The sequence below is a fragment of the Hermetia illucens genome, chromosome 5 (assembly GCF_905115235.1).
Source record: "Hermetia illucens chromosome 5, iHerIll2.2.curated.20191125, whole genome shotgun sequence".
Classification (NCBI taxonomy): Eukaryota; Metazoa; Arthropoda; class Insecta; order Diptera; family Stratiomyidae; genus Hermetia; species Hermetia illucens.
In genome coordinates, this window is record NC_051853.1 from 9,051,776 (window position 1) to 9,073,364 (window position 21,589).

General features: G+C 44.0%; 1 protein-coding gene across 1 annotated transcript; it reads left to right on the top strand.

The window, feature by feature from the left end:
* Positions 1 to 7,282: 7,282 nt before the first annotated feature.
* Positions 7,283 to 14,631, top strand: LOC119658238 (UPF0415 protein C7orf25 homolog). Its single transcript, XM_038065515.1, has 6 exons — positions 7,283 to 7,499; positions 7,572 to 7,761; positions 13,386 to 13,522; positions 13,581 to 13,872; positions 14,073 to 14,344; positions 14,399 to 14,631. The coding sequence occupies exons 1-6, from the start codon at positions 7,347 to 7,349 to the stop codon at positions 14,504 to 14,506; spliced, it is 1,152 nt and encodes a 383-aa protein (XP_037921443.1). The 5' UTR covers positions 7,283 to 7,346; the 3' UTR covers positions 14,507 to 14,631.
* The last annotated feature ends 6,958 nt before the right edge of the window (positions 14,632 to 21,589 follow it).

A 21,589-nucleotide genomic window follows, 5' to 3' on the forward strand; every position in this document is an offset into this window, starting at 1 on the left:
TTGATTAAAACGTATTATATTTAGCTAATTTAGTTCGGTGGTTAAACTGTGGTAAATAATTCCGTGCAGCTATTTTCGCAGAAGATTTAGGAAATTTAGATAATTTGTCTAGGATAATAAGTTTGGACGGCCTCATTTATTTATTGTACATTAGTTCTTATCATGGCTGACTCGAAAACTGTCTCATGAATTATTTATTTATTCATTTAGATAATGAGACCATATACGGAGTGGATCCAGAAGGAGGAAAAAGTGAAAAACTTAGCCTACCCCTAAAATGGAGTCTAAAATCGCGCATCTGATTTCTAACAAAACCGCATTTCAACTTCACCTTGTTTTTCTATGTGGCCCTCGATATTTCATTTTTTTCACCAAATATAGTCACGTGAGTTATGTGGGGTTAGTAATTTCTGACGCCAATCTTAGTTTTGACATTTGTTGGAAAGGTGAGGGGTGCGGGGTGTCGAAAGTGATGATTTCTTTCAAGGACCCATTCTCAGAAAACACTCAATCGAAAAATCTTAAAAAGATCAGAAGGGGTGCCACTGTACCTAGGCTTCCAAATATCCTCCATATCGATATCTGTTCAAATAAAGTTAATAATAGTATCTTACTATAATGTTTAGTAATTGACTGTAAAACCCCCTTTAAGTTCATCCCAGAATCATTAAATTTTGCAGCATTTTTTGTAGACTATAATATAGAGCATGATCCAACCAAGTTTATTGGAAATCGCACTATTATTAATAAAGTTATAATATACCAAAGTTGCCGATTCTGTGCCAATTCAAAACGCTAGTCGTGGGGCGGTTCGACGTCTAGGCGCCACGACGACCAGGAGCACAGTTCCGCCTGCTGCAGCTGTTTCGCCACAATCTGTGGCGACCACTTCAGCAGGTTCGCGTAGGAAGCGGATGAAATGGACTGAAGAAATGAACCTCTTCATCATCCGCTCCTACTACGAAATAACGGCAGGAGCGGGTACAACATCTTACCGCCCCTTGTTGCACCAGAGATTCGTCGAGCGTTTCCCGCAGTTCGTGCATATGACTGTGCAGCGAGTCGCAGACCAGTACCGCTTTATTACTCGCAGCGACACAATCCCGGCCACCATCAGGGAACGTGTTCGAGTCGATGGGGGCAGAGGCGGCGGCATCAACAACACCACGCCGCACTGCAGGCAACAGGTTCAGTACTCGCCGAAACACTCTTCTCCACCGTCCAGCTGAGGTTTGGGACGAATTCCAAAGAGCGTGTATAGAATTCTCGGATATGGATCCTTTGCATAGACCAGGTATTCCCAGGCTCTATGCATCTCCAGCAACTCCGGGAATTCTATCTCAAATCAATGATGAGATTGCATCTCGACTGTGTGCTGATATGTCGCTGCTGCAACTACAATCACTTGTGTATTGTGGTGCAGTTGCGGCTATCAGATTGCACGGTCAGAAGATTCGCTTTCGCGTCATTGGTTTGAGTGACAAAAGAGATCCACCATGGAAAATTCGTCTAGAACGTCGGCGGGACTCACTAAGGCAGGACATTGCTAGACTGATTCAGATCAGCACTGGCAGTGCCAGCCGACGGGTGAGAAACAAAGTGCAGAGGGTTTACCGGAACTATGCCATCCCCTGTGAGACACCCGTTGTTGAAATTCTGGACACACTAAAACAGAAACTTTCTGTCATATGCAGTCGGTTACGACGGTATGGCGAAAGTTATTCCAGACGTGTCCAGAATTCAACATACGCGAGGAACCACCGGAGCTTTTTTAGATCTCTCAACGAATCCCAACAGAGCGCCCAGATAATACAGCTCTCGGTGACGGAAGCGAAAGAGTATTGGGGTGGACTTTGGGGGTTACCTGCGCAGCATGCTGAGCATGCTGAGTGGATCACCGCCGGAGGCACCCGCCTTGCCAATACACCTGGCATGAATTTTGCGGATGTTACCGAAGAGGAAGTTCGACGAGCCATAAACATCTCGAAGAACTGGAGGAGCCCAGGTCTGGATCGGGTGCAGAATTTCTGGTATAAGAAATTTACCAGCGTACACAGTCGGTTGGCACGCAGTATAAATGAGGTCATGAGTCGGCCGGAGGAATTTCCACCTTCCCTCACTGCGGGGATTACCTACCTTATCCCTAAGAAGGACACGGTGCAGGACCCCGCAGACACAAGACCGATCACTTGCTTACCAACCCTCTACAAATTCATCACGTCCATTATTAGGGGAAGGATCAATGCGCACCTCAAGACCAACAACATTCTGTCCGAGGAGCAGAAGGGCTGCCGAGTTGGGTCAAGGGGTTGCAAAGAGCAACTCATTATCGACTCGGTAGTTGTAGGACAAGCAACTAGAGGCCAAAGAAACCTCTTCAGTTGCTATATCGATTATGCCAAGGCTTTTGATAGCGTTCCGCATACCTGGCTAATCGACATCCTACATCTGTATCGCATTGATCCGAAACTAATAAAGTTTTTGGCGACAGTCATGGAAGGGTGGCATACCACCTTATCGGTGCTAATACCTCAGAGCCCATCCGTATACGGCGGGGCATCTTCCAGGGGAATTCATTGAGCCGTCTTTGGTTTTGTATGGCACTGAACCCCCTTTCATGGCTACTGAATGATGCTAGAGGGCATGGTTTTGCAATAAAATATGGCCTACGTGCTAAGTGCGAACTGACACACTTGATGTACCTAGATGACATCAAACTGTATGCTGGTACTGACAACCATCTTAGAAGTCTGTTGCGAATAATCGACATGTTCAACCGTGATATTCGGATGGAGTTTGGATTAGACAAATGTCGAATCCAAGCCATCCGCCAAGGGCATCACGAGCCGCATGCCGGACATAGCATTGGTGCCCTCCACATCGAAGCTATGACCGGGACAGACTTCTACAAGTGCCTAGGAATTCTGCAAGGAACCCATGCTCGAGTTGGTGATCTGAAGGAAGCTCTGCTGTCCGAATCCCTGCTACGTGTAAAGCTGATGCTGAAATCGCATCTCTCGGGGAAGAATAAAATGAGCGCGTTGAATGTATTCGCCATCCCTTCACTGGCTTATGCATTCGGAATATTGCCGTGGACGAAAACCGATCTGGAAAACGTCCAGCGGCGGATACGGACAACTATGTCCAAATACCGAATGCATCATCCAAAGTCTGCCGTGGAGCGGATGAACCTGCCTCGTGACATCGGAGGTAGGGGCGTGGTTGACGTGGCGGCACAACATCATCGTCAAGCCGACTCGCTGCGCGCTTATTTTTACAGCAAAGAGCAGGCGAGTCCCTTGCATGCGGCTGTCTGTAAGGCAGACTGTGGACTTACTCCACTTAACTTGAAGGATCGATCCTTCAATCCTCTGAGTGGGGTGAAGTCGGACCAGGAGCGGATCGATGAATGGAAGTCGAAGGCAATGCACGGTAAACACGTGAATTGTCTTTGGCAGCCATTTGTCGATTTGCATCTGTCGAACAGATGGCTGTGTGCTGGGGAGCTCTTTGCTGAGACGGAGGGGTTCATGTGTGCCATTCAGGATGGCGTGGTCGCCACCCGAGCTTATAAAAAGCTCATCATGAAAGAACGGGTGGAGAACGACCAGTGCAGAATGTGTGGTTCAGCGTTAGAGACGTTGGACCATCTCATTTCTGGCTGTACTGTTATGGCACCGGTGCAATACATCACCAGGCATAATGCTGTATGTAAGGTTATCCATCAAAACCTTGCATATAAGCATGGGCTGATCACGGGAACATGTCCGATTTACCGATATGAGCCGCAAGCAGTACTTGATAGTTCTGCTTACAGCATGTATTGGGACCGGCAAGTTCTGACTAATCGCCATACCGCACACAACAAGCCTGACGTACTGTTAGTTGACAAGACGGGTCGCTCCGCGTATATTATTGATGTTGCTATCCCCCATAATAACAACATTGAACGGAAATACGTGGAGAAGAAGGTGAACTATGAGCCATTGGCTCGGGAAATCAAAGAAATTTGGCGTCTCGAGCGGGTGGTTGTAGTTCCCATAATTTTGTCAGCTACAGGTATTGTACCTAAATCCCTGATGGCTTCCCTTGATGTCCTGGGACTTTCGCACAGTCTGGTTCAAACCATGCAGAAGTACATCATTCTGCATAGGTGCTCGATGTTGTGGGGAGTATTCGACGGAATCTCCCACTGACCTACCACCGGCCACCACCACCAATGCCCCTTTAGTTTTTAAGTAGGTAGGATCATCCGAGCCTAAATGCTTGGCACTTAGTGTTAGTATTAAACTCTTCTATTTTAATTTGAAATTAAAATTCTAAATTTCAAATTTGAGTCTTCGAACTTCTGTCACGGAAGGGAAATTTGTCCGTGTGGCGCCCTCCTCTGCTTTGCCGCGTTACATGGCTGGGGAATTGTTTTTTTTTTTTCGGGAAGAAAGAAGGGAGATAATATGTGAGAACCAACAACCCCGGCCCACATCTCGCCGAACTGCTAGCATTCGAGTTAGCTCCAGCACGTTCCGTCCGGTTCCATATATTATCTGGCGCAGTCGGTGTTCACGACTGGCAAACCTGTTAGGAGAGTTTGGTTGGTTGGCAGCCTTGGGGACTATTTTGGTGCCAAGGAGATTAAACGCTGGACTCTCACTGCAACAGAGTTGGCGCCCAACGTGGGGTCACAATTGTTGGGTACGCAACAATGAGGAGCTGTCTTCGTAGGATTGGTATTTGGCAATTTTCAAGGAAGATTGCAGAGAAGCCTTTTTCTTCCTTCTCCATATTACCTCCCTTTACAGGGGTGGCGCTAACAAACCAAATTTTACTATGATGATATCAAAATGTCCTCCATTTGAAGCGCCGCTACTTCTTAAGGGGAGGTGATCGCGGTGTTTTTCAACGGGCTTGGAGAGAGAAACTCACTACTAATTTCCGCCGAAGTGGATAGGGTTCAAAGTTAAACCCTACCGTTTTGACATGCAAAGAGTCCCCATAGCACCATAACTTTCTAAGCGGGGAACTCCGTCGCAATTTTTTAACGTGGCTAGAGAGTGGGACCTTCCTCTTGAATACCCCCTCCACCCTTTCTCCTATCCATGACGACATAAGAAAAACCAGGGTCATAATTTTTTAACCGCGGGGGGGGGGGGGGCGCTATCATCAGGATTGCCCCTTTCGCTTCTATAAATTCCTCACCCTCCTCGACTGAAAATTCAACGTACTCCGATTTTTATGGTAATCGGGTGAATGGTGTAAAGGTTGATCTATTGCAAAGCCATCTAGTGGCGATCTATAATAATTTGGATTGGACCAAAATATTTTCCATTGAAAAATACATATATACACTAATGTTCATGCGCGGTTACTCATGGAGAAACACCGTGAGAAGCATCGCCCTCTTTACATTGCCTTTCTGGATCTAGAGAAAGCGTTTGACCGTGTACCACACGAACTCATCTGGTATGCTTTACGACAACACTTGGTGCCAGAAGAACTCGTGCGCTGGGTTCAATTGCTCAATCACGATCCGAAACGACCAAACGGCCGGCCGAAGCAATGGTCGCTCTCTATGGTTCTGAGTGTTGGCCAACTATAAAAGACAATGAACGGCATCTTGCGGTAATAGAGACCAAGATGCTACGTTGGACTAGTGGCGTCACACGTTTAGATCACATCCGAAATGAGGATATCCGCGATCGTTATGGGGTTGCATCGATCGTGGAAAAGTTGCGAGAGAGGCGTCTTCGATGGTATGGTCACGCAATTCGTACCAACGAGAATTCACTTGCCAAGATTGGTCTCAACATCGAAGTCGATGGTAAACGACCAAAAGGCAGACCTAAACAACGGTGGCTTGATACACTAGATGGGGATTTGAAAGCCTCGAGATTGCACCCAGATCAGGCATTCGATAAAGCCAAATGGCGAAACCGATCACAACGAGCCGACCCCGCTTGTGAAGGGAACAAAAGTTGAAGAAAAAGAAGAAGACCAATGTTCATGGTGATCGGATGGACAGTGTCGAAATTAATCCTTTGCAATTGCGAATTTGATAATCGTTTATATTTGTTTTTTGCGGTCAAAGAGGACTTTTCTAAAAAAAGGTGGATGACTGGCGGGAAATATATCTCCTTTATAGTGAACTGGAACCAAAAATTCAAATGTATATAAGTTAAGAAAAGAACTAGGTGTTTTTCCTTATCCTGTAAATATTTTTATTTTTTCCCCCGCATACAATTGTTTCGATTTATTCACTTGTCGTACCAGCTCCAGATTTGACCTCGTCACAGAATGCCCCTCCTCAATGAGGTGCATAGTTACCGATGATCCCACCATGTTGGTTCCTTGTCTTTCCCCCTTGTCTACTTCCTGTATGTGTTCTTGGAAACACGTCGTGATTAAGCGTTTTGTTTGGCCAATGTAAAACATATCGCAATCATGATTTTGTATATTCTACTTTTTTCTTCTTCCGTTAATGGGTCCTTTTCTTTTCCTAATCGTCTTCTAAGTGTTGCGTCTCTGCTGGATCCGACCACTTTTATATTATATTTTCCTAGAAAAGATTTATTTCTGTAAAAGTATTTGGACAATGGCATGCTAACCCATTTCGTTTCGACTAGAGTGCTTGCTTGTTCGAAGAATGTTGTGTGTTGGTTCTTCCATATCTGGTTTTGCTTTTTCTTGATCAGTTTTTCTATTGTTTCGGCGGTGTAACCGCTCTTGATTGTTGTATCAAGTATGTACATCCTTTCTTTATGGAAACCTTCCTTGTTAAAGGGGTATGTGCAGAGCCGGTGAAGCATTGAATTATAGGCAGCCATTTTTTGTGTTACAGTATGAGTCGCCGTTGGTTTTCTATATACCTCGAATTCGAGCTTTCCATTGTTGTTCGTTATTCGTAGGTCCAAGAATGGTGCAGATCCGTGTTCTTCCTTTTCCATTGTAAATTGAATATTCGAGTGTATCTTGTTAATTTCTGTTAGCGTGTTGTTGAGCTTGTCCTTTTCCACTATGGCAAATATTTCATTGGCATATCTGAACCAAATTCTCGGCATTATTCGCTTTTCTTCAATAACTGAGTCCACATATGCCAATAAAGGGAGCACTGTTAAACAATTTCACCAGCTCTGTCAAGAGATGGTAGTAATAGTCTTTAGACTGATTTCATAACGGCACAGTAAGAAAAGCTTGTTTACTACCTCAATCAATACACCACAGTAGATACAAAACTCACCTCACACTTCCAAGCCTGGCAGTTCTCACGCCATCTTTCAATACATAGATGACATGAATTCAGCTGATTTCGGCATATAAACAAAGAACAGAAAGTAAACATCGGCGCCCAAATGGAGATTGACGCACAAGATTTGATCAAATTAGCTTCTGAGAAACTAGAACTCGGGCAAAATCTGAAAGCAAAATTATCGCAGTTCGAGGCCATAGAAGGAGTACCAAAAACGATCCGTAAAATCAACCAAGAGATAAAGTTCCTGCAAAAGGTAAGTAATCGTTTGTCGTTAGACCGGTTTTCTAAAATATTACGTATTCGTATTTTCCCTGTGTGGTTTCAGGTCATTTCAAATGGAACTCTCAAGTTAAGTCATGTAACCTGCAGCAATCTCACGCATTTTGAGTTTTTAGTGAAGGTTCTCGAACAGCAGATAGACGTCCTTGAAGTAGACGCCGCTGTGAATTCTGATGAGCGGGAGACGCCGCTTCGTGTCGATATTATCTGCGATGGAGGTCGAAAATGGATAAAAGGTTGGATTCAAATTATTCTAATTTTCTGTAATAATATTCTTGAAGGAATCTTTTAAATTGAGCATTACTTATTTGAGGCGAAATTTTGTCTTTAGCGGGAAGCATTAACGTTTAAATATCGTGATTTATTCAAATGACCTCATTTAGATGCAGGTAACGATGAATAAAGAAAATTATAAAAATGCAGGGTAGAATATATTCGCATTGAATAGTCGAAAACTTCACTGTTCGACGGCAATCTTGTATTGCTCTGATCGCGAATTCAGGCAGACCTCGATCTACCAAAGAATGGTGGATAACTCTTCGAAGGTTGGAACTACCTTGCCTCGCCAAAAACCCGCTTCAGGTAGTCCTTTGTAGACTTGACTTTGGTAGACTTGACTTCGGCCTCCCATAAGCCACCAAAGTTACGAGAAGCCACATGTATTGCAGATATTTGTGAGGTCTTTCTCCATTTTGTTCTATGCCAATAAAATTTGATCCATGATCACCGCAGATCTCCCTACAAAGTCTTCTTCGGCTGGTAAATAGCAACTAGGAAGGCTTCAGTTGTCATGTCGCTAACAAGCTCCAGATGGATTGCCTTTGTGATCAGGCAAATGAATAAGGCAACATAACCCTTTAGTACCATCACTCTACGGCCCTTTGCCATCCATGTTTTGCCCCAATGCATAAGTGAAGACATTCGCAGGATTATTCGAACCGCAGATAGGCCTTCCATCAGAGTACTGTTGTTGAGCTCACTCTCATACGCAGGTAGTTCCGTACGAGTCAAAGACCTTCATGCACTGTCTTCTTGTGTGCATCTCTTATGATCAAAAACGTGACGTGATGGTGTTGCGGAAGGAGAATAGAATATTTCGCGTCTTCCAATGTGTCTGCATTTCGGAGTCTACCAACAACTAGCAGAATCCCTTTTTCATCTTGCCTCAGAGGAGTTACTCTTTTTCAAACGTTCGATTTCTTCTTTGAATCCTGTTAATATGAGCAGCCAGATGATTCTGTTGAAAGCTTGATTGATTTCATCTGAGGTTAGCCTGCCCGTTTTCCTCTGTTCTCGAGGAAGTATCAGCGTTCTAAAAGTTATTGCTCAGCTATAGACGTGGCAAGAGTGTTGACGTTTTCTATAGTGACTGACGGGCCTTTCAACAAATGAAATTAACGTTTCAACAAGTTAAATTGACGCCTTGACAAATAAAGTTAGTAAACAAGTTGACTGACATTTCCGTCCAGGGCAGAGGCAACTCATCAGACGCTGGACAGGGACCAGTTTCCTGAAGATAAGCCACTACACCATATATTATAGCGGCCATCCAGTAAACCATGTGCTCGGAGTACCTTCTATGAGGTAGTAGATCGAACCCTCGAAGCCCGTCCCATATATGATATCAGAATCATTTTAACAGTCAAGTAGGGACCGAACCTTTATTCAGGCGATACGTTGGCATAGCTTACATCAAAATACAAATGATAAAGGACTGCGGATAATGTAATTAGCAATGTCATACGAAATGATTGTTGGAAGTACCTGGTTTGCGCGGAAAGTGGTCCATAAACATACCTGGGCCTCTTCAGACGGGACCACTTTCAACCAAATTGACCACGTGTTGATCAAACGCCGCCAACTCTCAGCCTTGATAAATGTCAGAGCATATAGGGGGCCAATATGGACTCGAATCACTATTTCGTTGGCATGGTGCTCCGAGCTCGAATAAATACACCACCCAGCATCGCCTCTGACAGTCAAGTGAGAGTTAACACTGAAGGCATCCAGAACACAGCCCTCCGCAACACCTATAAGAGGGAAATGAATGCCACAATAACGGCAGTGGACAGAGATTCTGGTGATAAAACATCAACAAATGATCTTCACAGTCACCTGAAGAACGTTATCATAAATACGGCCACAAACATACTTGGCTCCAACCGCAAAACGACTCTTTAACGGTTTGGTTTGACGATGAATGTAAGCTAGCAACGGAACGGAAAAATGCTGCATACCGAGTAATGTTGCACTCTCAAAAAACGCGCAGAGACTTATCACGAACTCCGGGGAGCGGAGAAGCGACTTCACAGACGGAAAAAGAAAGCCTGGGAGAACCAAAAGGTCTGTGAACTCGAAAATTACAGGGAGCAACCGCACCAGGCGCGCAAGTTTTACCAGCAAGTCAACAGGATGAAGCCTTACACATGTTGATGCTCATCCTGCCAAGACAAAGAGGAATACTCATTTCCGACAGAATTGAAGCGATGGGTTGAGTACTTTGATGAACTACTGAACAACCAGAACATCGGCGGGTTGGAGGTTCCGCCAACTGTCCGTGCAATTCATCGGCTTAAAAATCATAAGTCGTCGGGAGCCGATGGAATTACAGCCGAATTGGTTAAATATGGAGGCGACCAATTACACCAAGTGGTTCATCAACTTGTGCTCAAAGTGTGGGACAGTGAATCAATGCCTGACGACTGGCAAGGAGGCATTATCTGTCTCAGTACCATCTATAAGATATTCTTCGCTATCTTCCTAGGCCGGATAGCCCGATACGCCCAGAACATCATTGGCGCATACCAAAGTGGTTTCACTCCAGGCAGATCAGATTTTCTCTCTGCCGCAAGCGATAGGGAAACTGTTGGAAAATGGACATCAGTTGCACCATCTTTTCATCGACTTTAAAGCCACCTATGATAGCATAGCTTACAAAAGCTTACAAAAAGTGTTCCGCTCGAAAAGTCTCACCATAGGGTCGAAGTTCTTACTGTACAAGACAATGATCTTGCCAGTCCTCATGTATTCCTCAGAGACTTGGGTGCTTAGCAAAAAAAAATGCGAATTCTTGGCCGCGTTCGAGAGAAGAATCTTTGGATGGATAAAATCCGGCTCAATAGGTTACGGTGGGGGGGGGGGGGATCACTTAATACGTATAGATGAGGATGATACAGCCTATAAGTCTATAAGAAAAAGAAGAGGCAGACCTTGCCTGAGATGGAGCGATGGCGTAGGTCAGGACGCCAGAAGGCTGTTTCCGTGGACAGGCGTTTACTCATGGGCAAGAGTTTAGCCTCAGCAGGTGGCGCCGATTGGAACCTGGGGTCAGGAGTGCTGACAGATGGAGGCTGCTCCGGCTCGTCCGTTAAGGACTGGGTCCCATTTAGATTGTTTCCCACCTGAGTAAGTGGAGAATCTGACTCTAGACTCAGGTTCTCCATCGATGAGCTTTGGGCTGCCCTTTGACTCGAGGTTGGATCGTCACGATCGAGGTTTGATTGTATTTGTTTAAAAGGTTTTTTTGTGTGTTCTTTTCATAATTGGCTGCCCTGGTCTCAGTTTTATCGGGGAAAGTATTAGGTTGTTGCAAATGAAATGTCGGATATTTGAGTAAAATTTCAAAAAACTATAACTTTTATGAAAATTAATTTTATTAGTCAAAATAAGAACCAGCAGCTTCAATGCACTTCTCCCAACGAGATACAAGGGCATTTATTCCAGTTTCGTAAAAGTCTGGGTTTCTAGAGCTAAGAAATTCTTCAAAGGCACTTTTGACAGCTACTTCATTGCTGAATTGTTTCCCCGCCAAAAAGTGATCCAAATGCTTAAAAAAGTGGTAGTCGGTTGGCGAGAGGTCGGGTGAATATGGTGGATGAGGAAGAGTCTCATATCGTAATTCATTTAATTTTTGGACCGTCATTCTGGAAATATGAGGTCGGGGGTTATCATGGAGCAATATCACTCCATCTCTGTTGACCAATCTAGGCCGCTGAACACGTAATTTCTCGTGCATTTCATCAAGTTGGGCACAATATTTCTCTGCATTAATTGTTTCACCACGCTCCAAAAACGAATAATGAATAATTCCAGATGCAGACCACCAAACAGTTACCATTACCTTCTTCGGGTGAAGGCTCGGTTTTGGCATGTGTTGTGGAGGCTGATCGGCATCTAGCCATTGCGCTGATCTGCGACGGTTGTCGTACAATATCCACTTTTCATCGCATGTCGCTATTCTGCGCAAAAAGGGATTGTTCCTGTTGCGGTTGAGTAGAGAACTGGATATTTCCATTCGCAGCGCCATGTTTTGCTCGTTGAGTTCATGCGGAACCCACTTATCAAGCTTCTTCACCTTTCCAAGCTATTGTAAGTGCCGAGATACTGTCGAATAGTGTACGCCTATTTTCTCTGCAATGTCACGAATCGATGATCGGGGATCAGATTCCACTATCAAACGCAACTCGTCGTTGTCGATCGATGGTCCTGGGTGTCCACGAGGTTCACTTTGGAGGGTCATGTCGCCTGATCGGAATTTTTCGAACCACCGCTGTGTCGTTCGTTCGTTTGCTGCGTCAGCTCCAAATGCTCTGCAAATGTTTCTGGTTGCCTCCGCTGCGTTGTGACCAAGTTTAAATTCATATAGAAAAAGTAGACGTTTTTGACTCCCTTCCATGCTTTTTTCTTTGAGTTTTACTTGGAACTTCAATGACGATTGAAACTGAAATGACTCCTTGATCGAACGAACGACTATTTATACTCAATTATCCCATACCACCAGAGTCACCTTGCGGCAGTTTTAAACATTAAAATCATAACTAACTTCACTTCATTGAAAAATCCGACATTTCATTTGCAACAACCTAATAAGTCAATCTCGGCAGAGCCCCTTTTGCCGAGACAAGGCTAGCTGAAACTGGGGGTTGCCTGGTACTCCGAGTTCATCGTTTACGGCCACATCTTAACGCCTGTGACCATTCAGCCCTCGGCACGGTAATCACACCTTGGCTTGGGGTTTTGATTACCACTTGCCTTCAAGTGTCACCTCCCATTTCCTGGTGAGTTCCTCCACCACGACAAGGTAAGTAATCGTAATATTTGGCAGTGATCCATCCTGCTCCATTTTCTTCTCCAGTGATGCCGTAAAGATTTCACTTGAAAAGTGGAGAGAGATGATTTGCCAATCGCTACACCTGACAACTTATGTTGTCTTGAAATATTTTCCTATGAATGTGAAATAATTTTCATTCATGCAGAGAGAAGGCAATCGCATATATTGTTTTGCCTTTCTCCTCCATTCTGATGTCGACCCAAACCGTAGTAGTCACTCTTCAAATTTCAATATTGCTTCTTTTACAGGCGTGTTGGGAAATAAGGCTCAAATGACATTAGGCGGCCATTCTCAGCTAAAGCCCTCGCTATACTCAATCTTTCAATCAATTCCTTCGAATTTTTGACAGATTGTTTATAGTTTTAAGACCCCAATTTTTGGCATTCCTTGACCAATCACTTTGCAATGTTGTAAGTAGGGAAGTTAGAATCTGCTATAATCTCTCTCATCTCATTGCTTGCTTCATGTATTTTTGGTTAGCATCGGAATCTGGGTAAAGAGGGGTTTGGCATACGGAGCTGGACTGGGTTATCAACCACTAGAGAGCACTCTTTCAGAGTCTTCTCTACTAATTTTATGGATGCTGGTAACAGGTTATTTGAGCATTCCATTTGTAAAATGACTCGATTTCAATAAAACTATGTAAACTTTAATACGAATATGTATGTGAAACGAAATAAGAAAATACGTAGCATATGAACACAATTAATTAAAGCTCTTTCCTTACTAAAAAATCACTTATTTTTTCAGTCAATGCCCGTAATTCTAAATCTATTCATGATGCTGCCTTAGGCCGAGCCAGCTTTGGTGCAAGAAGTATTTTTGATCAAGCTGAGGAGTATGTTTCAGTTGCTGAGAAAAATCTATGCATGTTCAAACCACCAGAGGTAACTCGTAGATAAATTGTGTAGGATGACACAAGGCACTCATGGTACCTATTTGCAGGTTGTGTTTCAATTCTGCAATGACATTGACGGAGAACTAAAACAAGTCTTAGAAGAGATAGGAGTGACTGTTTGTACATCGCTCACGAGGACAGAAAAAGAATCTGAATCTCTTAATTCGGAATTATTAAATATAGATACTTTAAATTTGGACATTACATCAATGCTTGCGTATGTTAGTGCCCTTACGAATGGAAGCAATTGCTGGGACTTTAATGAACCTATTTTGAACCAACAAGCCGAATGGGAGGTGCAATCGCCAGTGAAACCAATTTTAGACAAACTTTTTGAAGGTACATTGAATAAACATTGAAAAATAAGCAAAATGACTAGTTGTAAGTGTTATGGAAATGGAACGACTCTACTTCGATTCAATGAAATACTTCACACGAATATTCATCCATTCATCCTACCACTTAAATACCACTAACATATCAACAAAGTTCACGATACTCGTCAAGTTTTCTTGATTCTGATTTATAAACTATTACAGGGAAACGCTTGATTTGTTGTAAAACTGCCCTAAACTCCTTCCAGGAAATTGTCTCTATTTTGGGCGGACCAAATGAAAAATCGCGAGCAGAGCAACTTGTTGAGAGGATGGAAATTTTCGATGATGTCCAAGATATCCCTGATGATCTGATGGAAATTAATGTTGGTGGTAAAATTAAATCAAGAAGTTTGAGAATTTTTGCTTTCGGAGTTGCTATGAAAGCGGTCACTGTAACGTCAAATGAAGGGTTTATCAGATCTGCTAAAATGAAGGTAACACAATATGAGAAATAGTTTGCTTGGAAATGAATAAATGACTTTTTTTAGGGTGTGAAAATTCCTGTATATATTATTCAAGCTAGGGCTTTAACGGAATCGAAAGAGAAGACAGCACGAAAAGTAGAAGACCGTTGCAATCATATTGTAAGAGTTTGACGAAATGGCACGCAATGGGTTGGATCAGACACGATTGAAACGACAGGCAATCAATTGTATATATGAAAATATTGTTCTTCTATTAAAAGGAAGTAAAATGGAAAATGGTTTGTTGGACATGTTAATTCTGTCGTTCATTTTTTCACATCTTACCTTCCGGCAATATAGCCAGGAAATGACATCAAAATTGAGTAGACATGTAAGGATTTTGCGAATTGCTGAGATCCAAACCAGAGTCCCCCAGGGTTGCATCTTGTCATCAATATTATTTCTTCTTGTTATCAGTGACATTTTTCATGCTGCCTTGTTCGGAAAGCGTGGAGGAGTTCAATGGACGATGATATCTTTCCTCAAACACCTCGAATACGCTGATGACATCTGTTTGCTCTTGCACCGGGTCATGGTACTTGGTCAAATGGCTGGATTTGGAAAGAGAGGCAGATAGAGTTAGACTGAAAATAAACACAAAACCAAGGTTCTCAATCTGGCGGATGAACGTACTTTCCCTACCTAAATTAATGGACACAGCAAACGTGGTTTCTATCTTCGGTGGCGTCGAACTGGACGTTACCCAATGCATTAACAGAGCTAAATCCACTTTCGCTGCCTTGCCTAAAATCTGGAAATTCAGTTATCTTAATACTAATTGAGACTATTCTATGCTAGTGTAGTTTATGTTTATGCAAGTAGCACAAGAATAATGACCCCCACTGTCACTCGAAGGCTCTTAAGAAGAAGGAACATGTTGTATTCGAAACACGTGCCTGCTATCTTTAAATAAATAAAATCTATAGTTAAACTGGAAACTGTTCCTTTTAATAGTTTTATTTAAAAAGAACTATAGTAAGCAAAGGAACTATTTTTATAAAGGCTCTTAAGGCTTTTTGTGAACGCCTGCCTGTGTCGTATCATCGGACCTGATCCGATACTATTACAAACGAATAATTTGGTTGGCGCACAGACTTGGCATCCGTATGCGATGCGATTGGAAGGCGGAAGTGTCAGGTCACCCACTAAGAAGAGGTGACAATTGCATTGTTGGCTGTGTCATGCAGTGAAATCCAGTCTCCCAAAATGCCCGACGAGTGAGTCGCCCTAACCGCACTTGGTCCAGAACAGTAGAGAAGATGTGCATTTCAGATAATCGCAAACGATGACACATGTTATACCCCCACCAAGGGGTGGATAGCAATCATAAAACAGAAACCCAGAGGGTTTAAATTGGAAACTATGCAACGCAGAATGGAGGGGCGTAAATCCAAGAGGGACTTTTTGAGACATTCTGGGAAATGTACCCCCAGAGGACCGTAGCTAAGAAACCATCCCATTAATTGAAGTAATAAAAACTTGTTGTTTCTTTTTCGTTGGTGTGGATATTTATTCTTGCAAATCCCGGTATTTCGGGAACCACTTGTTCCCTTCATCAGTGCTAACAAGGGAATAATCGAGAGAGAAGATCGACGACGGATCTAATCCTCAATCGATGTTCATCTTGCTTCAGACCTTCATGGGACGCAGCCTTGGGAGTTCACACCTTTCCTTAATATCCTCAGGTCATAAAAATGAAGGATGCCCTGTGTTGATGGGAGCAACCACCTGAGAACACTCCAACCGTTCCACAATTTTGTTTACAGCTTCAGAACATCCAATGAATCCATGGAAGCTTTCCCCTGGCTGTTGTTCTTTTCCGCATCAAATCGGCAGCTCACAAGAAAAACGTTCATCTTTGAATGCACGCTGATTTCAATATTTTGCAGTTTAATTTGCCCCTGGACAGGTAACGCTGCCATTACCCATCAGCGACTACATAACTAATGAGCACGTGGGTGTGTTTTCATTGCCAGTAGTGCGACGCTGGTCAGTTCGAATGCTCAGCGGCCAATCACTTCACCGACAGGATTGTGCATATTATTAGCTCTGCGACGTGAATTTCACAGGGCAGGAGAACGCCATTCTTGTGAAGCTTTTTTTCCGAAGCATTAGCATGGTCTACACTGGGCTATTTAACCATGAAGCTAATGGCTAGTACCGACAGTATTACCACTTTAGGGATCAATTAAACCGGAAAATATGAAATTGGCTCTACGTGACAACATCAAAGATGCAAGCAGCTATTGAGGATAAATCTTCTCTGTCTATCGCAGCATTCGAGTCCTGAGCTGTTATTGCTCCACGCGACCGGTTCTCAGAAGTGGCGGTCAGGAAGTCGGAGCGGCAACCAAGTGGCCGAGAAGAATCTACATAGTGGCGGCATCGGGAGAGGCTGTATCACGTTAGTTTGCCGTGATGCAATAGGCGAATGCTCCAAAGGGCTAATGAGGGCGATCAGACCCGAGTCAGCACGGGGACTCATCTGAAGTGGCAATAAGTCATGAAACCTTACCAGGGGTATACTGGTACCATGGGAACCGGGTTAGCCCATGAATTCACATACCTCATCAGTTTCTGTTGTATGTGCGTTCAGCTCGGTTGACGCGGTTGGGCCCTAGTGGGAGCTTCATGGGGGTTGTTGGTTACGTTCAAGTGAACAGAGACCTTGGGGCCTCGACGTGGTGTTGCGTTTCAACACGGCAGCCGTATTTCGGTAGACATTTAGGTAGGTCTTGCATCCACCAGTATGAATGCTGAGCCATGCACTCAACATAGACTGGTATCGTTGTAGTTTGTCGCAAGCGGGGCTATGATTGTGGTCACAACATGAATGGCCGAATGAATGAAGAAGACCGTGGGATTAAGTCCCCGATACAGTTACCCACGTAAAACCATAGAGGTAACTGCTCCACGCGACAATTATTAGGTTTCGCTATGCGCGTTTTTCGATCGGATCGCGCGATATTCTTTCTATTAGTTTTACCAGGCCACAGTACAGGTCGGAGGACCATCACAGTCAATTTCGCTAATTTTTGAGGTTTTTGTGATAGCTCTGCCGTCTAGGCAGTTCCAATCTATAAATTGTTCGTTAGGTTTCAAACAAGTAATGCATACGTGCAGTACGTTTAAGGATTGAGAGATCCTTTTCTTAGTCCATTGACTACTCGTTTCAGGCTTAGCGCCCAAGCTTCAAAACTAACCGAAGAGGGCTATGCGGTTTCGTACCAGGGCAGAAGCAACTCATCACACGCTGCCTCATCTCAGCCCTGGGAGCAGCGTGATCGAAACTGTTCGCAAATGTTAAACGTTCCTTTATATAATTCGGAATATACGACATTACTGCGAATTAATTGAACGTAAATGCGCCCACACTTTGGCCAGAGCTACGTTTTGTTTAAAGATGGAGGGGTTCTAAGTTCGCATCTACTTAATGTCGAACCGTACGCACTTAGTGCATCAGGCCTCATAAAATCACCTTTCTTAACTCGTGCGAAACATTTAAGCGATAGACATGACGATAGACGTAGTACTTGTCACTTGTGCAGACTTGAGGATAGGTCCGGATCCCATAACTTGAATGGGCTTAACAACAGATTCGGTACCGACTATATGTATAACTACGACGAACTGGATAAGGACAACACGCCTTTGAATGTCAGGCATATTTGTTTAATTCCTTAATGGCGAAGTGTGTCGACATTATTATGACATCATATGGGCTGGTATTTGATGGTACACCAATATCTCTGCCTACCAACCAGTTTCTTTTCCGCGTGGAGGCATTGGCCAAATCAACCCTATAGGGGAACTTTGGGCTGCTGTATCCTCAAGTGTACACCCTTTTCAGAGGTGGAGCAGCAGATTTGTATTGGGATAACTACCAGTCTATAGGACGAATTTAATAGACCTCTTTTTGTAAGGTTTTTCGCCAGCAGTTTAAGGACCCATTATATGACTAAGATACCCTTGAATTGATGCAAAGCCTCACTTCCTTAAAACTGCGTTCACTAGTTGACCGGCTAGAAAATTCTTTAAAGGGAGACAAATTGGTAGAGTTGCCCTTTGCGTCGTTGGCTGGAACCCAGCGATTAGAAGAAACTTCACCCGTTTCTGGCTAGTATGGTTCGCGAGTTGCATGAGCTCTCAAGCAGGCTCTCTGACTGATTGCACAGTTATTCTGTGGAATGTAGAGAAGAGGTGCACCTGCATCTCAGTAAATTAAAGGATTGGACTTACGTATGCGAACTGCCTTCAGGATCCCAAATCCTTCTGCTATGATTGCGAACTTCTAAATATGTCCAAATCTGTATATCTAAAATGTCGACTTTCAGACTCCGCCGTCAAACAAGGCATTCCTATTTGGGACGCACGTGACTGCGTGGACGTTACGATAACGTCTTATACGGTAACACTGAAAGTTACCGTGTTGACAAAAAAAATTGACATGACAACCGATAGTTTCAGGGAAACCGATGTTTTCGGTTTTGAAGCCGTTGCACATAATAATAATAATTGTTGGATCAGGGCCTTGGAGTATGTTAGAGCGCTTCATTCAATACCATAACGGTACACTACAGTACACTCTAGGAGGCAATGTGGTGTGGTTCTTGTGGAAGGTGGGATGGGGTGCGTCAGCAGCTCTATTTAAACACAGGGGATCTCTATCCAGACAACATTGTGGAAGAGATGCTGAGGCCTGTTAACAGGTGGAACCGTGTTGCCCATTACTTTCGGGCCCTTCTCGTTGCTAAGAAGATAGAACTCGACCGGTGGAGGAGCCAGATGGCAGGGGGCTCCTTGAACTGACAGTTCCCTTCCTCCTCTCCCCTCTCGTTGGTGAAAGGAATTCCCTGATTTGAAGGCTCCGCAAAGCGGGAGAGTTCGGGGGCTGGCCCGAAGTAATGTGACAAACGGTTCCAGACTAGCTCTCTGACGATGGGGAGGTGTTTAGTTGGCAGTCCGACGACGTACCGAATCGGGAGTCCAACACTGTGTGCGTAAATGCATTTACCTACCATACCCCAAAAAAAAAAAAAAAGGAGGCAATGTGGTCAGCATCGAGCTCGCCCGAGATTATTACTCTGATTTGACTTAGGTACTCACTCACAGCTGAGTCGGCTGATATCCAACATCCAGTCACGATAACAAATCCTTCTGTCACCAGTGAAATTTTAACCGAGACCTTCCGCTACGACAGCCCAGCGCTCTAACTGCTTGAGCCGTCCGGACACTTGCACGTAAGACTGCGATAATACGGCGATATAAAAGCTTAAGTACTCCACGCTTCGCTTGCGCGAGTAATGCTCAATCATCGTCCCTACCATTCTGCTGTTCTCAGATTGGAATATTCATGATATCCACTCAATCAGCTAAGTCATCACAAAGCTAATGCTGCACTGAGCTGCATATACACTGATGGCAAATTGGGCAACTTGACCAGCAGAACAGAACGAAATTAAACGCAGATTGTAAAGACCCAATTTTTAGAAACTACCGGAGAAATTTACGGTAGCTCCTGTAGATGGGTATATTAACTAGATTTGAAGTCAGGCAATAATTTTTGTTTATTTCTCCATATACACATTTCGTTGGTGCAATAATTCATATTGGATCAAGGGCTTGAAGTGTAGTCGTGGAACTATGAGGACTGAAAAAGACTCAATGCAAACTACTATAGGGAAACTAATATTAACTAGAAAGTGCAGTCCAAAAGCGAGCAGGCTACATAGATTAAGCGAAGGCGATGAAAGCCTGGCCAACGTACAGAAAGCATATGGCCGTGCTTAAGTCTGCAACCAATGAAACTCTAAACACATTCTTTCATTGAACCCAGGACAAGGATATCTCGAAAGACTTAATGGATCAACAACATTGCGAGTCAACCACACCTATGCGTTGTCTCTGTAGAATCTGGGCAATGTGCTTCAATCCCCTCCACTATTTCCCGGCAAGCTTGAACTCTTCCTAGTCTGTTCTATGCCACAGACTGGGTCGCCCTCGGCCACACTCTATCTTAGGCTATTGCATAATCCGCAACCGAGATTGCCTTACGGGTATTCCAGAATAGCTCAATGGCACGACGCAGACACGATTTGTGGCGCCCCAAACGGCAATTCCAGTTTCACGACGAAAACGAGACTTGGCTCGCATCAGGACAGTTTGTAGAAACTCTAAACTCTCTTTCTTACTGAATTTTAGTTTTTTACTCCCTAGAAATTGATGAAAGCTTGCAGTTTTTGAGTAAAAATATATCTTCCAGGGAGTAGTCCCGAAACAATCTCAACTCGATGTTAGTGTTCAGATATTTGCATCACTAGATTTTGTATAAAAATCCGAAGGGGCATTTAGTGTTGTTAATGCGTCGAGCGACATCAAGTTTCGTGTCACCTTCGGCAGGAACACCGCATCTTAGATGTACTAACTGTTTGACACACTCGGATTTCGGCCCATTAACGCAAATAGGAACAGCACGATGTCTCGACAGACTGAAACAAGTACAATTTATTTCCAATTCAACTCCGTTTGGCTCTTTTTCCAAATTCACAGCCATTTGGGGAAAGTTCCTGACTTGATCAAAAACAAACCAGATGTCATCAGCGAGGATGAGGTTCTTAAGAGAATGTGGCATTGTCCATTGAGCTTCTCCACTTCCCCCACCCAAGGCAGAATTAAGAATATCACCCATAACGAGAAGGTGAAGATCCTCGGTGTTAAACGTGAATGCGTGCGGTGCAGGCATAATCCCGCGGTCCTCTTCGGACACGTATTAATTTGAAGACCACAATCAGAGCCCCGCCACGGCTGACACAGCGGTATTGGTTTATACTGAGTGCAGGCTCAACATTCATACTAGCGCATGTGAGGGCCATCTAAAATCTTTGCTGCAACTAAGGGCTACGGTGCCCGAGTAGTACAGTGCAACTCCACGTTTGAGCCCGCAAGGAGCTCCGTTCGCGATATAGGCACCACCCCAAACTCCCTGGTCAAGAGCATAGCCTGCAGGAATTCTCTTAGAACATAGGCTTTCAGAGGGTCTCTAGGTCCCCTGGTACCAAATAAACTTCAGTGAGGCTTCCTGGCAACAGCCACTTCAGTTGAGTCCCTTGCAGACTTGGGTCGGATCGCCTTCCTCGATACGATAACAAATCCCTAGCGTGTCTATATCGATTCGTGGGCTCGCACCGGATTTCAAAATAGACTATAAACGAAGGA

What these genes read in the sequence shown, in the direction of transcription:
- LOC119658238 (XM_038065515.1), top strand. Translation starts at nt 7,347, where the DNA reads ATGGAGATTGACGCACAAGATTTGATCAAATTAGCTTCTGAGAAACTA. An exon ending in GCATGTTCAAACCACCAGAG is followed by an intron (nt 13,523 to 13,580) that starts GTAACTCGTAGA and finishes ACCTATTTGCAG; the next exon opens with GTTGTGTTTCAATTCTGCAA. An exon ending in TCAGATCTGCTAAAATGAAG is followed by an intron (nt 14,345 to 14,398) that starts GTAACACAATAT and finishes GACTTTTTTTAG; the next exon opens with GGTGTGAAAATTCCTGTATA.